The 14,584-nt window shown below is 39.0% G+C and overlaps 1 protein-coding gene across 6 annotated transcripts in view; it reads left to right on the top strand.

Annotated features, from left to right (window-relative positions):
• The window catches only part of GRAMD4 (GRAM domain containing 4), an 87,703-nt gene that overhangs the window by 36,460 nt on the left and 36,659 nt on the right, over nucleotides 1-14,584 (top strand). For all 6 annotated transcript variants that reach the window (XM_077338239.1, XM_077338240.1, XM_077338237.1 and 3 more), the window contains one exon: nucleotides 13,098-13,218. In XM_077338239.1, the coding sequence (XP_077194354.1) occupies nucleotides 13,098-13,218 (121 nt within the window). The remainder of the gene's footprint in view (nucleotides 1-13,097; nucleotides 13,219-14,584) is intronic.

A 14,584-nucleotide genomic window follows, 5' to 3' on the forward strand; every position in this document is an offset into this window, starting at 1 on the left:
ATTCCCCAGTGTATGCAGGTCATGTAACATTGTTGACTCAGTGAGTCACACTGAAATTTTAATCAGTGCAAAGTGAGAGTTGCTGGTTTAATTCAGAGATTTTTCTCTAGTCTAGATTTTGGAGTTCTTCCCAGGGTACAGTTAGAGGGCATTTTGTCTAGCCATTTTGCTCGTCTGGGTGTGTCCGTACCTGAATGGGAGACCTTTTGAGCACTCCACATGTCTTGCCCTGAAGTCCATCATAAAACATATTACTGTTATTGCTATTAAAGCCTGTCCTTCTCATTTGTCTCAGGGCAGGTAACAACAACAAAAAATACTGAATAATATATTTTGCATTGTTAGAACAATTACTATGTGAATTTTAAAAACTGAATCATTAAAAGCAATTTATTAAGTTATACCCCCTCCCTTTCCTCTAGTATTATCCAGGTCTCCAGTTCAGCTCTGCCTTTCAAGCCCTTGGGTCCTCACCTGCCTTGAGAGGTGAGGCAGGCAGCAACCGGAGACAGAGCATTTACTTTGGTGGCACTTTGCCTTTGAAACACCCTCCCCCTTGAGACTTGCCTGGTGCCCATTTGACTGTCTTTTAGGTACCAAGCCAAAACGTATCTTCTAGCATTTTTAGTGGCCTGCTCTGTTTTGAGGTCTGTTTTATGGATAGTTTTTTTTATGTTGTTGACCACCAGTGGCTTGTTATTCTTACACTGTTAACATATTATTTTAATTGTAAACTGCCTCAAAAAGGACTCTGATGAAGTCATATAGAATTATTGTAAATAAATCAGTTGAGAGTGAAGTTCAAGTTGCCAATTTATGCTTAGACTCAGACCCAGAGAGTGGCCACAAAACAGCTAGATTTGCATGCACAGATCCCTAAATCCTACATATCAGGAATGGTGAATGGAGGCTGGATTTATTTCCCAGTTTACCTTCCTGGACAGGTTTGTGGGATTTCAAGAGTTTTAGAAAATATTCTATGTATCCAGTTTGGACTGGGAAAGGGAACTTTGTGTATGATATTGAATTGCTCATTCATATGAATTTTGTGTGCAAAAATGGACCAGTATGTGTGTGTGTGCACCATTACTCAGTCCCACTGAGTCTGCGGAGATAGGGAGAAATAAAAGTTCAAGTGTAAATAAATATGTAGTGTTCAGGGGATGACCGTTTCCATTTGAGTAGCTGTGGAGCCAGGTGCCCAATTCAGGCATGTTTTGATAATATCTGCTTTTGACAAATCCATCAAGAATTGGGTTCTTTCACATGCTGGATATTGCACTTTCACGGTACTATAGCATTTGCTTGCAACTAGAACATTTTGCTAAGCAAGGAAATCTGTTTCAAATGGCTTCTGTAGCACAGCAATAGTGTAGTTTCCAATGATATGTGGATGCAGTCCTGAAATCCTCTTTACAGTGGGTTAAATAACATTCTCCAAAGACTGGTGGTATAGTGGGTTTCCCTGCCTACTGAAGGGGTATATAGAGAGACTCTATTTGCCTGTCTCAGACAAAATATCCCATATTCTGCTCACACTCAGCCTCTTTTCTCCATTTTCACAAGCATCCCTTATTTATCATGTATCTCCTGTCTTGTCCCTTGTGTTCTGAGATTTGGCACCCCAGACAACTGTAGGTATTAAAATGTATTACCAGTTGTGGAAGTCAAAGTGAAAGTTAGCTAGGAGACTAATTTATAAGTACCTAAACCACTTCAAACACTCTGATTCTCTTTAGACTTCCGCAAAGAGAAAGCTTTTTTCTTTCATAATATAGCATGAATGTTAAGAGGTAGGATTAATCATGTCAGCAAAAATGGTAGATTGATGTTGGGTTGCAAATGTGAAAAATTTGGCAGTTCATTAAGGCAGTTTTGATTTTAGTAAGAAAAAAGAACAAATAGTTCTGGCTATGAAGTCATAATATGGGTTAATTGCTGGCTGACAAGATTCAGAAGAAAGGATGGCTGATATTGTATTAAGTTGGGTGGGAATTGGCGTCAGTCACTAGTTGGATTTTCAGTAACTTCATTCATAATGCAGAGGAAGCAAGCAGCATGTTAATCAGGCTTGGCTTCAGTACAATACTTTGAAGAGTTATGAGCAAGGTGTAAGCATCCTGCTTGCTGCTTCCCAAAGCTGGAGGCTTTATTGCCATAGAACAATGAGGTTGCATTTGGAGACGTGCATCTTTAACATCGAAGATGGAGGGTAGATAGTTTTTTTGTGCATAAGAGGAATTTAGTGTATGCATGTAACACGAAGACAAAATGCTACATGTCTTTCTTTAGTGGTAATCTTATCACTGTTGTGATCACAGGAAATACTTGCTTTACACACTCAGAAGAGGACTAAAAATGAAAAGGAACAAATATGGTCAGAGCTTGGACAACCCGGAAAATGTGTAAGAACAAAAGAGGTGGTGTTTAATTGCTATGTAGGACTTGGGTAGAATGCAGCATTAATGATCAAGAAGCAGTACCCCCCCCCATGCTAATAAAAGATGGAAAGAAGCCTTAATGTTAAATACAAAGTTCAAGCATTTTAATAACCTGCATGAATATATCATCCATAGTTGCACCTCACAGGGTCTGAGGAGTAGCTGACTATACAGTGGCAGATGAACAGAACATTAGTAACTTTTGATGTTGAGCATAAATTCTCTGCCATGCACAGCTCTCTTATGCTTCTCAGAATGCAAATACACTTTTGGCCATTTCTTTTTCTCTCAAGCTGCAAGAGGAAACCAAGGTTTCATTGCTCAATCTACTCTGTTAAGATTCTCATTAGCTCTGCTCCGAAGAAGAAGAGTTGGTTTTTATACCCTGCTTTTTGCTACCTAAAGGAGTCTCAAAGTGGCTTATAATCTCCTTCCTTTCCTCTCTCCAAAGCAGATAACCTGTGAGGTAGGTGGGGTTGAGCTCTGACAGATCTGCTCTGTGAGATCAGTTCTAACAGTTCTGTGACTAGCTGAAAACTTACCAGCTGGCAACCAGTAGTACCACAACTCCTCTGTCCCCCAACACTTTTAGAAATGCAGTCACCACCCAATGGACACTTTCTGGGGGGGGTCATTTTTATGTACTTGTGTTTCATCAGCTAAAATCGGTGTTGGGGGGGAGGAGTCTCATCTGAGTCCATCCTTGATCTCTATGCCCTGGGCCATATAAAAATCTACGAAAATTAATTAATAAATACATAAAGACCAATCAATCAACTCTGAATTAATATTTCTGCCTCTTTGAAAGGCATTTCACTGGGGTGAGCAAAAGATATGTCATACAAGAAGGCTAACTAATATAATGAACCATTCCTTAAGATGTTACTTGGGCACTTCCTACCTTTTGCCATGTAGTTTTAAACAAATTCACCAACTGTGAATGGTCTACCACTCTCAACAGCAAATGTAGCAACATGATAGCTGGCCCTCACAGTAGATATATTCTCCACAACTAAAACTATTTTGGTGCAAAAACATTGATTTTTAAAATAGATATTATCTTGTTCGCATACATCTCTCCTTGGTATAGTGAATAGCCCTTGTGAATTCAGAGCGCCTTTTAACACTGTACTCCTTGAAGACTGAGACAATAATATTGGTATGGCGTTTTTTGCAAGAAAGGGACCGGAAGAACAGCAGTAGATTGTGTCTCTTGAGGCAGGAAGAACAGTGTGGGTCTGAGGGCAAATACCTTGAGGGTGATTAATTGTTATGATGATTTGACTGGAAGCTGTGGAGTGTAAAAGCATTAAAGTCATAGATTTTTCCCCTTCTTTTGTTTGCTAGAGACACCTTTGCTTCTGGATTTTAATTAAAAATGGCAACTACTAGATAAAAAACGAGAGGAAGAAGTAGAATGTTAGATCAACCTCCTGAGAAAATAGTCACACCTGAGTTGCTTCAGAAATTGTTTGAATAGATGGGAAATAAGATGAAAAGTTTTGAAAAAAATGGATATATAAACTAATTTGAGGGATTATGTGACAATAAGAATAGATATAGAGGGAAAATGTAACATTTAATGTTATAATGCAAGTTGTACTTTATTTTTAAAAATAAAGAAAAATGTATCATAAAAAATTGAAAGATGTGATATTACTCACAACAGAGGAATGGTTGATGGAGATGATGGAACTTGCAGAGAAAAGACAATATCTACATTTATTGCTGACTGAAAACCCCTTATAGACTTTTTGCACAAAATGGGAAAAAATGAACTGACGACTTGTGGATTTTATGATTAAAGAAAAAAAAACATTAGAGAGCTTTTTCTTTGTTAATTATAGGAAGTGATAGGTTTGTAATTTTACGTGCTTTTGTCGTAGAAAAAAATTGGATGTTTTTTTCTCCCCCGTACCTTTGTCCTTTTTCTTTTTCCTATGCTAGTTTGTTAAATTTTACTTTTCTTTTAAAAACTTTCAATGAAAGCAGCTGAAGACAAACCATGTAATCCTAAATTCATTTACTTCAGTGGATTTTGTATGACAAAATTCGTTCTCCAAATAAAAGCTGCCGGAAGGCCACAAATTCAGTTTCAAGATAATACATTCATTATGAATTAAGATTTAAATCTAAACCTTATTATTTCAGAAACAAAAATGTACTAAAGCAGAAACTTTTTAAAAATTTAAAATTTAAAATACATTGATTTTTTAATCCAGCGTTGCTCACAAATCCACATAATCCCAGCCTTCTCCTTCAAAATACAGCCATAGTATGAGAAAAACCCCACACTTTGATTACTTAACAAGTTTGATGTCCTGTATCTTCAGAGCTGAGCATCACTTATGTGAGAAAGGTCTCAAAGTTCCTTACTTGGTAATACCTGAATAGACAAGCCTACCCTCCAGTGGTTAGCAGTTGGCACAAGCACAACACAGAAGAGTACACCTGATCAGAAGGGGCAGAAGGAGATGAAATCATCTGTTTCCACAAGGAAACTTGTAGACCTGAGCCTTAAATGTCAAACTCTATACACTTGACTATGGGGGGGGGAGCCTTTTTACATTTTAGCATCACAGATCTGTACAGTGTTCATCACACCAATCTACTAACTTTGAAATATTACTCTCTGCATTTCAACACACAGGAGGTATACAGTAAAGTACAACCTGACACCGAAGCAAGAACTGGCATGTTAGCAGTTGTAAAGGTCATCTTTGCTGGATATGCTCCAGTATTAAAGCTGCTCAAACCAGTCATTACAAAGAGTGAGAAAAGCCACTTTAAAGGTGCAGTGAACTGAGTGAGCAGAAAGATGATCTGATTTAACTCTTCCTCTGCCTTCCCTTCACAAAACTATGAGGAAAAACTTTCATTACCAGCATGCCATCAGAAGAATAATGGTAATACTAATGCATGTAAACTAGGATAACTCAGTAATCTTGCATTTATTTCTGCCACATTTGACAATTACTTGCTCCACCTTTAATGCTGCAATAACCTGCACTATTCATACAAAGGATGAGACTCCCAAGATCAAAAGTTTTTCATTTTCCAAACATACACCCTCTTAACAAAGAATCTTGTGCATAGCGGGAGAAAGCTAATTTCATACTGACTGTAGAGTGAGGTCAAGATAAACAAGAACCTTCCTTACTAGAGAAGCAATCTGTATCACAATATATGCCTCAATGATCCAAATACTAGTATATTGAGTTGAAGATAGGGAAGACATTCTGGAAGACATTCTAGAACAATTATTTTGACCATCCTCCCTCTCCTGCCTCCCTCCCTTTGTGGCTTCAAGAATATGACTGGTTGATGCTTTGGCAAGTAAACTACATTGGTAGCTTAAGAGTTGCATCTTTTAGCATCTTTTTCATCCATGCAGTTGACAAACTTATCTTCTCAATCTTCAAGGTAGGAAGGCTGTATCCTGCAACATCATTGTCAGGCCATTAAAGTAATCCATGCGACATATTTATTTAGTGAATTTATTCAATTCATTTAGGCCAAAGTAGCTTAAATTGTTCTTTCCACCCTATTTTATCCTCACAACAACCCTGTGAGATAGGTTAGTCTGATAGTGTGTTACTGCCTCAGGGTCACCTAGGAAGCTTCCATGGAAGAGTGAGGATTTGAACCTGGGTCACCTGGATCCTAATCCAGCACTCTACCCACTGTACCACAATGAAATCCCTCAGATTTGTCTTATAGTGGATACACTGGTACAGGTAAAGTTACATTCCACTTAGAAGCCAGCTATTTATTTATAGCAAGCAGCAGAATAAGACAAGTGATTTCATTAGACTATGACAGAAATATAAACTAAAGAACCAAAAGTTAAGCAAGTGGAAGTAGCCAGTGCCTGGCAAACTTCTGCATTCTCCCAAAAGGAATCAAAGTGATGAAGTTCTTAACCTTCCACAAACTGTTGCCCTTTATGACTGAAGTTACTAAAGCAGAACTGCAATATACTATAATTGTAGAGGCCCAGCTGAATAATGATGACATGGGCATACTGAGTGCCACCAACTGGTTATACAGACAAATAATTACTATTTTCCTGTATAAACATAAGCCAAGAGTAGCTTCACTAAGTTGATGTTAATTATGGCAAATCTTTCTACAGCCTCATTCCAAAATAGCATTTTGGATCAAGCTCATTCTATAATTGGTACTGAACTGACTGTCTAAATCCCAGGCACACATTGTCAAACTGGTTTATGTCAGCTTTGTGAACAATGGCACTGTCTGCAACTGAACAAGCACTCACTACCAATGCCAGCCCTATTTCTGCTAACAGCCAGCATGTGAACATTTGATGAGAAGCTAAAATACATGGTTTCACATATTCTCGTTTAAACCAAGGGGAGAGGGGAAGGGAATCAGGGGAATCCATTAAGAACAATTATAAATGAACAAGAAAGTCATAATTTTATTTCCTTGTGAGAATGAAAAAAGTTTTATTCCCACCAACTTATTTGAAACAAACTTTCTGTTCCTGAATATTTGTTCCTCCCAAATGTGATAAAAGTGTTCAGTTAGCTATTAGCGTTGGAATTTTCTACTAAGCCTAAACAAAGGGTAGACTGGGTATGTCTGTTCTGTTTGAGGCCTTCTTCTCAGTGCAATAGTCCCACTTCACCAGTAGTAGTTTGGTGTAAGTTTATTGGCTGTATCTTTCAGCCATACTTGGATGCCCTTTTTTCATAATGCTACAGAGAGTAAATCCATTCACATGGATTTATTATGTGAATTTATTATTTAGATGGTGAGCCCTTCAAGTTCAGAGACACACCAAGCCCATGGAACAGAGGAGAATATGAGACAAACCAATAAATAAATTCAAAAGTCCAAGGCTCTGACATGGATGATCAAACTGCAGTTTCTTCATTCCACCTGAACTGAACCAGCATGGGTGATGTGGGAACACAGTGTAGATCATCATTCACCCTCCTAAATAGTATATGACCAATCTGTTATTTCTCCGTGAACCCATCTCATGTACATTCTGCCATTAATCCAATTTAACAGATCCCCTTCAGCATCACTTAGCCCTACAAATTCTCTAAAATGAGCTGTATTTTATTTTTTACAGTCAGGCCAGATTTGTCACTATAAAAATAAACATCTTGTTTCCATCTGATTTTCCTAAAAATCCCTTCCTCCTAAATAAACACAAACTCGGCAGGTGCTGCAGACCTAGATACTCAATAAGCAGTGACATACAGGATTCCCCTCTCCTGTTGAAAGTATGGGCTTGAAACTTTTGAGTCCTTCAGGAGCTGGTAACATAGTCAGTCCATAGTGATATGCACCTGTTGACTACCTATAGTGCTTTGGTTTGTAAATCAGCAGGTGAGCAGACAGAGCACCCTGGCAACAGAGAAGTTAAGCTCACATAGGGCAGAGAGTGGCTACCATAGCAGTGCTTTGAAATGCACTGGAGGTTTATCCGGTGAGAAATCCAGTAAGCCTTCCAAAACACTGAATTGTTTGATTTAGCTGTTTCTGCTTCAGTCAAGTTGTGTGGGTGAGTGTGTTTTGCCTTAGATTTGTGGAGAAGACATATCAAATTAAGATATATTATTACAGACATTTCTATTATACTCTTGTGAAAATGCCAATGACACAAAGTGAAAAAAGAGACTTAATGTAATCTTGAATTACATTTCCATCTCTTTTGATTACTTCAGACACAAAGCGATTGTCTTTTTCCCCACCCATTTCCTCCATTCATCCAAGTTGATCTTATGATTTGCAATAAAACAACATATGTGGTTCTTATTGGAATTGTACAGATTCACCCAGTTTGGGCAAAACCGAAGACCATCTATTCAAATCCATTTCTATAGAAAGATCTTGTTTCTCAGCCTCAGGTGCCCCAGCTGTAAACAGAATTCAATTTGGTGAGCTCTGAAGCATAACAGAGTCAGAAAGGCAATGTAGGTCAGCATTGCAAGCCTCATTATGATTGACTTATTGGAAATACTTAGCTGTGTCCTCACCCATTGGACAACACCACAGCAGGAATCAGAAAGGCATCAACTTAACAGAGGTAAAAAAGCAAGCAAGTAAATATATAATGGGGCAAAATTGAATCAATAGCCTCACTGAGAAAGAGCTGTATTCAAAACTGGTTTTGTGTATTACTTGAGAAAACTATTGAAATTTACTTTTTTAGTCTGCCTTTTTGGCATCAAGAAGTCCTCAAAGCATTCATGTTATATATATAATGACAAAAAATTAAAAGAACAGATAAAAACAATTCAATAAACATTTTAAAAGATTAGAAAGTAAGCAAAACGTTTTGCTAAGACTTTCTGATACTTTCCAATGGGGAAAAACATTTGAGATGCCTAGCTGAACAACAAGAGGAATAGGAAGTTGCATCTAGAACAGTTCTAGAGGAATCTAGAACTGAAATGCCCTGCACCTTGGTGCCTTCTTTCTAGCCCCTCTAGGCTATAGTACCTGAAGTAGCTCAGAATAACAAAGACATAACTCCATGTTTCTCGGGTCATAAGAACAAATCAGCAAATTCCCCTAACAGACTATATTATGCTGATTGACAACATACAACACAAACTCTTCATATTTTCCTCTTGTAACCCCTGCCAGGCCAAACATAACAGCATGCACTCTACCACTTTGTTCCATGACGTCTGAAGCCTTCCCCCATCCAAAGGAACCATCAGTGAAGGAGCTGGGCAAGTTGGAGAAAGACTTCACAAAACACCACTGGACAGAGTGGAAGGATATCTGCAAGCATTGCTTCAGCCATCAGTCTGACATACAACATATTCAATTGCAACAATTCTGTGGCAATTCAGCGTTTTTCTTTCTTTTTTTGTATCAGAATAAAAAAGTGATAAATACACACACAAAAAAAAGCAAAAAATGTACGCAATTACTTCCAAACACGAATTTTCCCCTTAGTGCCTAATTATGTCATCCCATCTGTCTTGGAAGGGACAGAAGGAAAAGCAAATGCTCTGAAATGTTTAATGGGATGGCATGGCTCATGGTTAATTGTGGTTAACACTTCAAAAGCCAGATTCAAGAATAATGGAACTGCCCCTTTCTTTTAAAAAGCAAATCCAACCATTCACTGAAGAAATGCAGTTTACTGGTACTAAGGTAAATTACACTAGATTCCCTTAAACTTGGATCTAAGCAGGTTTTTATGGCAAGGGGAACAGGGTAGTCAACAAGGCAATATTTTGCTTCTCACAGTTATTTTTCTTGAAGATTTCTCTCTTTCCTCCCCTCTGCAAAAAAATCTGAAGGTGAAGGAAGCCTTCTGAAGCTTGGTGACTAGGTATTAAATGCACAAGATTGACCTCAGCCAGCTGAGACATGGATGTTTATCCAAACCACTTTCACAGCTCTTTGGTATTCAACACCTTCGTTCTTCTTATCAAATTCAACAATTGCAATTCTCCCAGCAACTAATGCAGGTGTGACTCAGAAGCAGACTTCTAGGTAGAATCTGCACTCACATTTTTTCCACTGTAAATCTTGCTGAATTCTGGTTGATTTGAACCCATATCTACAGCTTTCCTTTTTCCTGATTTTAAACATGTCACCTTTCTGCATTTGCATTGTCCCAATTTTCAGTCTTCTTCCCACTTGGATGGGGAGGGGGTGAAGCTCCAGCCAGCACTGAAGGAGCACAAGGCTGGAGAGTGCTTTATTTCCTGCCTCTTGACTCCAGAGTCTACAGCCAGAGCAAACCAGAAGATGGGCAAGTGGAGTACGAGGCCACTTATTTAACTTTCTTTTCCTGCAGGAGCGGGGGGGGGGGGGGGAGGCATCAACCTCACAGAGAACGAGGAGGGGAAAGTAAATCCAAGAGGTAAATCTCTGCTCATAGAAGTGTGGGCTTTTGGAGTTCAGTCACTTTAAAACAGATCCCAAAATGAGGGCAAATATGTCTTGCGAGGGAATGGCAACCAGGAACTGACACCCTAACCAATTAGCGACAGCTTTACTACGTCAGCATTGTAGGCATGGGGCAGGAAGTTAATCTACACTTAATACTGGTGCTCTCTGAGTGGTTTCCTCAAATGTAGCGAGTTATATCCACTCCTGGATATCATGGGGGAAAGGTAGTGTCACTATGGATCAATCATAGACATTGCAGACAAAAATTTAAAGTGCTAAATATCAAAATGGAACTCAAATAATGTGTAGATGACTTTCTTTAATTCGGGGTCACTGAGGATAAAAAGCCCAGGGCAGATTCACCTCTAATTAGACTCGTCAAGGATATCGTTGCTCAAGCACTCACTAGTTTGGCTTACATTATGCTCATTTGCTGTAACAGGGATCTGACTTTTCATGAGCGGTTCAGTCATGTCAGTCTGTTCATCAGTGTTTATCTGGTTGCCTCACTGTATTGCTCTGGCATATTCCTACTAACAAAGCCCTATCAAGTTCTACTATCCCCTACCCTTTCTGTGAAATAGCTCTGCTCATCAGGAAATTGTTTAAATAGACCAGATCACTCACAAATCATAAATAAATGCCTTGTTTCAATAAAAAGAAATAATCCCAGGAAGGTCCAGTCTCTTAGCAGTTTCCCCCCCAAACACTTTAACCAGAGGTAAAAAATAATTTTAAAGGCAATCCTGCATATCAGAAAAAATAATGTTACGCCAGCTTAATCACATAGCACTAAATATTATTGCACTTCCCAGCCACTCCTTGCCTTTTTGCTGTCTCTTGTCTGCTGCCTTTTTGCGCTTCTCACCCTCCACAACTGCTGCTGGAAATGGCGGAAAAGAGCAATGCGCCTTATACGTGACTCTCTTCCGCCTGTCAATCAAGCCAGGCAGCCAAACCCCTTTCTCCTTGTTTTAAAGGTCCCACAGTGCCTGCTAATTTTTTTAAATTAATGCTTCTCTGTTTAAACGCCTATGCATAGATGCATAGTACTTTTTGAACACCACCCCTTATGGAATCATCTTGTTCCTGATTTTGGTGAGGGGATACTTTAGAGAGGCATGCTTTGTGTCACAACTTTGGAAAAAATACTTTTATTTCTGGCATTGCCTGCACACTTGTCCACCTATTCGCTGCTCCAGGCTCTTCTCCATTTTTAAAAAGCACTTCCTGTAGGAAGGGAGAGGGAGGTGTGTGTGAGGGTGGGACATTGGCGGTAGCACTTCTTCGCCTCCATACATTTTTTTGGCTGGTGGCCTGCTGGTTGTTCATTGGGGGATAGCACTTTTTAGGTTAATGAATCCACTTTTTGGGATTCACCAACTCAAGCTTTAAAATGGCGAACAGTTTGCTGGCTGGATACAGGATGTTATGCAGAGCATCCAGAATATAGCATCTTCAGAGGCAAGTGTGACGCTAAAATTAAGATGTGCAGAAAAGTCCCCAGATTGTCCCCCTTTCCATTTTTAAAAACTTTGGTGTATCTTCATTAAACTTTTTGCAACACGTTCTTAGACCATTAAATCTTTAATCCCTCTTTTATTTTTGTAGCCCTGAAAGAAAAGGTTTGACTTTTAGCTGTAGAGGGAATTTCTCATTGTCTGTAGAATTATTTTCTTAAATGGTTGAGAGATGAGGATGGCTAGGTTTAATATTCATATAGGCTGAACTTCTGGTTGCTAGCTGGAAAAACTGGCAGTACAAGTGAGTTATCTTGTGATCTCCCTTCCATCCAGAGAGAATTTGTTGTCCAGCTGGTGTTCTAAGTTGTGGTATTTCTCCACTCCTTCTGAAACATCAGTCAGCCATAATTACCCCTGTTTTCACACTTTTTTTGATGCACTCTCTTTCAGTTCTTTCAGTTCATTTTGCAATTGGATTTTACTGAGCAAAACAAAAATATCCACTTGCAAATGATTGCAAAAGTGCATTGAAAATGAATTATTTAGGGTGTGTGAAAGTGCTTGATATCAGTACCGTAGCTCATTTGTTTACCTTATGGCTTGACTCAGGGATTGGCCCACCTGTTATCACTGATCCAACTAGATGATTTATCTCACTTACTTTGTTTCTGGTTCAGATTATTTTGTGAAGTGAAGATGGTAAATCATAGGACAAAGAGGAAGGTACAAGCTAAGAAAGGCACATTGCTGAGCAGTAGCTTTACTCCCTACTAAAGGTGTGGACTCTCCTTTTGGGATATTGTTGCTGTGGATGGTATAGCAAATGTGGCAACGTTCATTATTGCAACATGGCTATAGTTTCAGCTGTAGTGTGGCATGAGAAGACTGCTTGATGAAAATAGATGAGGTTGCATCAGTTGCTTGCCATTGCTTCACTGAAGTTATCTTTAGGTGAAATTATAATACCAGTGATACAACCTGTGTACACCACTGCTTTGTCTTTGGGTTTGCCTAAACTGTGAACATGTGGAGCATCTGTAGTGGCATAATGGCATGGGATAAGTCATGTGCTCTGGATAGGCACTTGCATTATAAAGCAAATCCTGGTTTTCCCCAGTTTGGTCCACTCCTGCCCTGTGGTGCACATGGGTTCCAAGAACCACCGCTGACTTACAAGACCTGTCTCCACATATACAGTCCTAGTGTGTGTTTGTGTGCTTGGTCATACATACAGCCTTTAAGTTCCTGCCTAACTTTTGGTTGATTGTATGAAATCAAAGTAATCTTCTTTTCTTAACAGAGGAGGAGCTAAGAAAGCTGAGAGAAGAAACAAATGCTGAAACACTGAAACAAGAGCTAGAAAAAGAACGTCAGAGGAGGATAGAACTGGAGCAAAAAGTCAATGAAATACTCAAAACAAGGTAAGGAAAATCCACTATATGAACTGCAGTGTGGCCAGTCTGCTCTCCTGATGGCACTGAGTCAGTGATGTGATGGGCAATAAAATAATTGATGTGGTGTCAATTCTGTGGAGCTTTCTAGAAAGATGCTGTGGGGTCGCTTGGCACATATAACTTCTGCTCCAGGAGGCACTTTGCCAATAGAACAAATGTCTACATAGAATCATAGAATCATAGAGTTGGAAGGGGCCATACAGGCTATCTAGTCCAACCCCCTGCTCAATGCAGGATCAGCCCTAACCATCCTAAAGCATCCAAGAAAAGTGTGTATCCAGCCTTTGCTTGAAGACTGCCAGTGAGGGGGAGTTCACCACCTCCTTAGGCAGCCTATTCCACTGCTGAACTACTATGACTGTGAACATTTTTTCCTGATATCTAGCCTATATCGTTGTACTTGAAGTTTAAACCCATTACTGCGTGTCCTCTCCTCTGCAGCCAACAGAAACAGCATCCTGCCCTCCTCCAAGTGACAACCTTTCAAATACTTAAAGAGGGCTATCATGTCCCCTCTCAACCTCCTTTTCTCCAGGCTGAACATTCCCAAGTCCCTCTGATTTGAAAAAGATGATTTGAAAAAGATCTGAATGATTGTTTGTCTGGTATAAATTGCATTCTGTTGCCACTGTATTTTACATACTGTGAGCTAGTTTATGGAATAACAAAACAATTATTACTGGTAGCAATGCCTTATTAGCAAAGTGAAAATATGTGCCGACCTTTTTATATTTCCATGGGGGCCTCTATTTTTCTGCACTGATTATTTGACCTGAGTCAACATATAGTATGTATAAATCACTTAGTATTTTGTTCCCCCCTGTATAGCTGCAAGATACAATGAAACCCTTCAAGCTTTCTGTGAGAATACAGCAGCTCTTCAAATAGGCCTGCCAGATACCTTAACACTATTTTCAGTGCCAAATTGAATTTCTTTTATTCTGCTAGGTTTTCCAGGTTTATTTTGACATTCAGCCTTCTGTCTTGATCTTACAGCTTTCTATGTTTTCTATGAACTTTTTAATACTCAACAGCATTCAATTCTCATTGAATGACTTTGAAGATGTGTGAAGGTTCTATAATCTTCTGATTTTAGATGCCTTGAGGTAAATTATTTTGGAGAAGGGATGTAGACTTTGAAACATAAATGGATAGATGCTCTTAAAACATTTTTGCTTCCCTTTCAAACTGTGGGAAACTGTTTTCTAAACTGCAATATGACTTTTAAAGTACTGAAATGCAATGCTAAACCTAGTTAAGAGGAGGCATACTTTGATGGAGCAACTTTGATGGATTTTTCTAACAGGATTTAATAAAGCAAACTGCAATGTTG

Source organism: Paroedura picta, chromosome 5, assembly GCF_049243985.1.
Source record: "Paroedura picta isolate Pp20150507F chromosome 5, Ppicta_v3.0, whole genome shotgun sequence".
NCBI lineage: Eukaryota > Metazoa > Chordata > Lepidosauria > Squamata > Gekkonidae > Paroedura > Paroedura picta.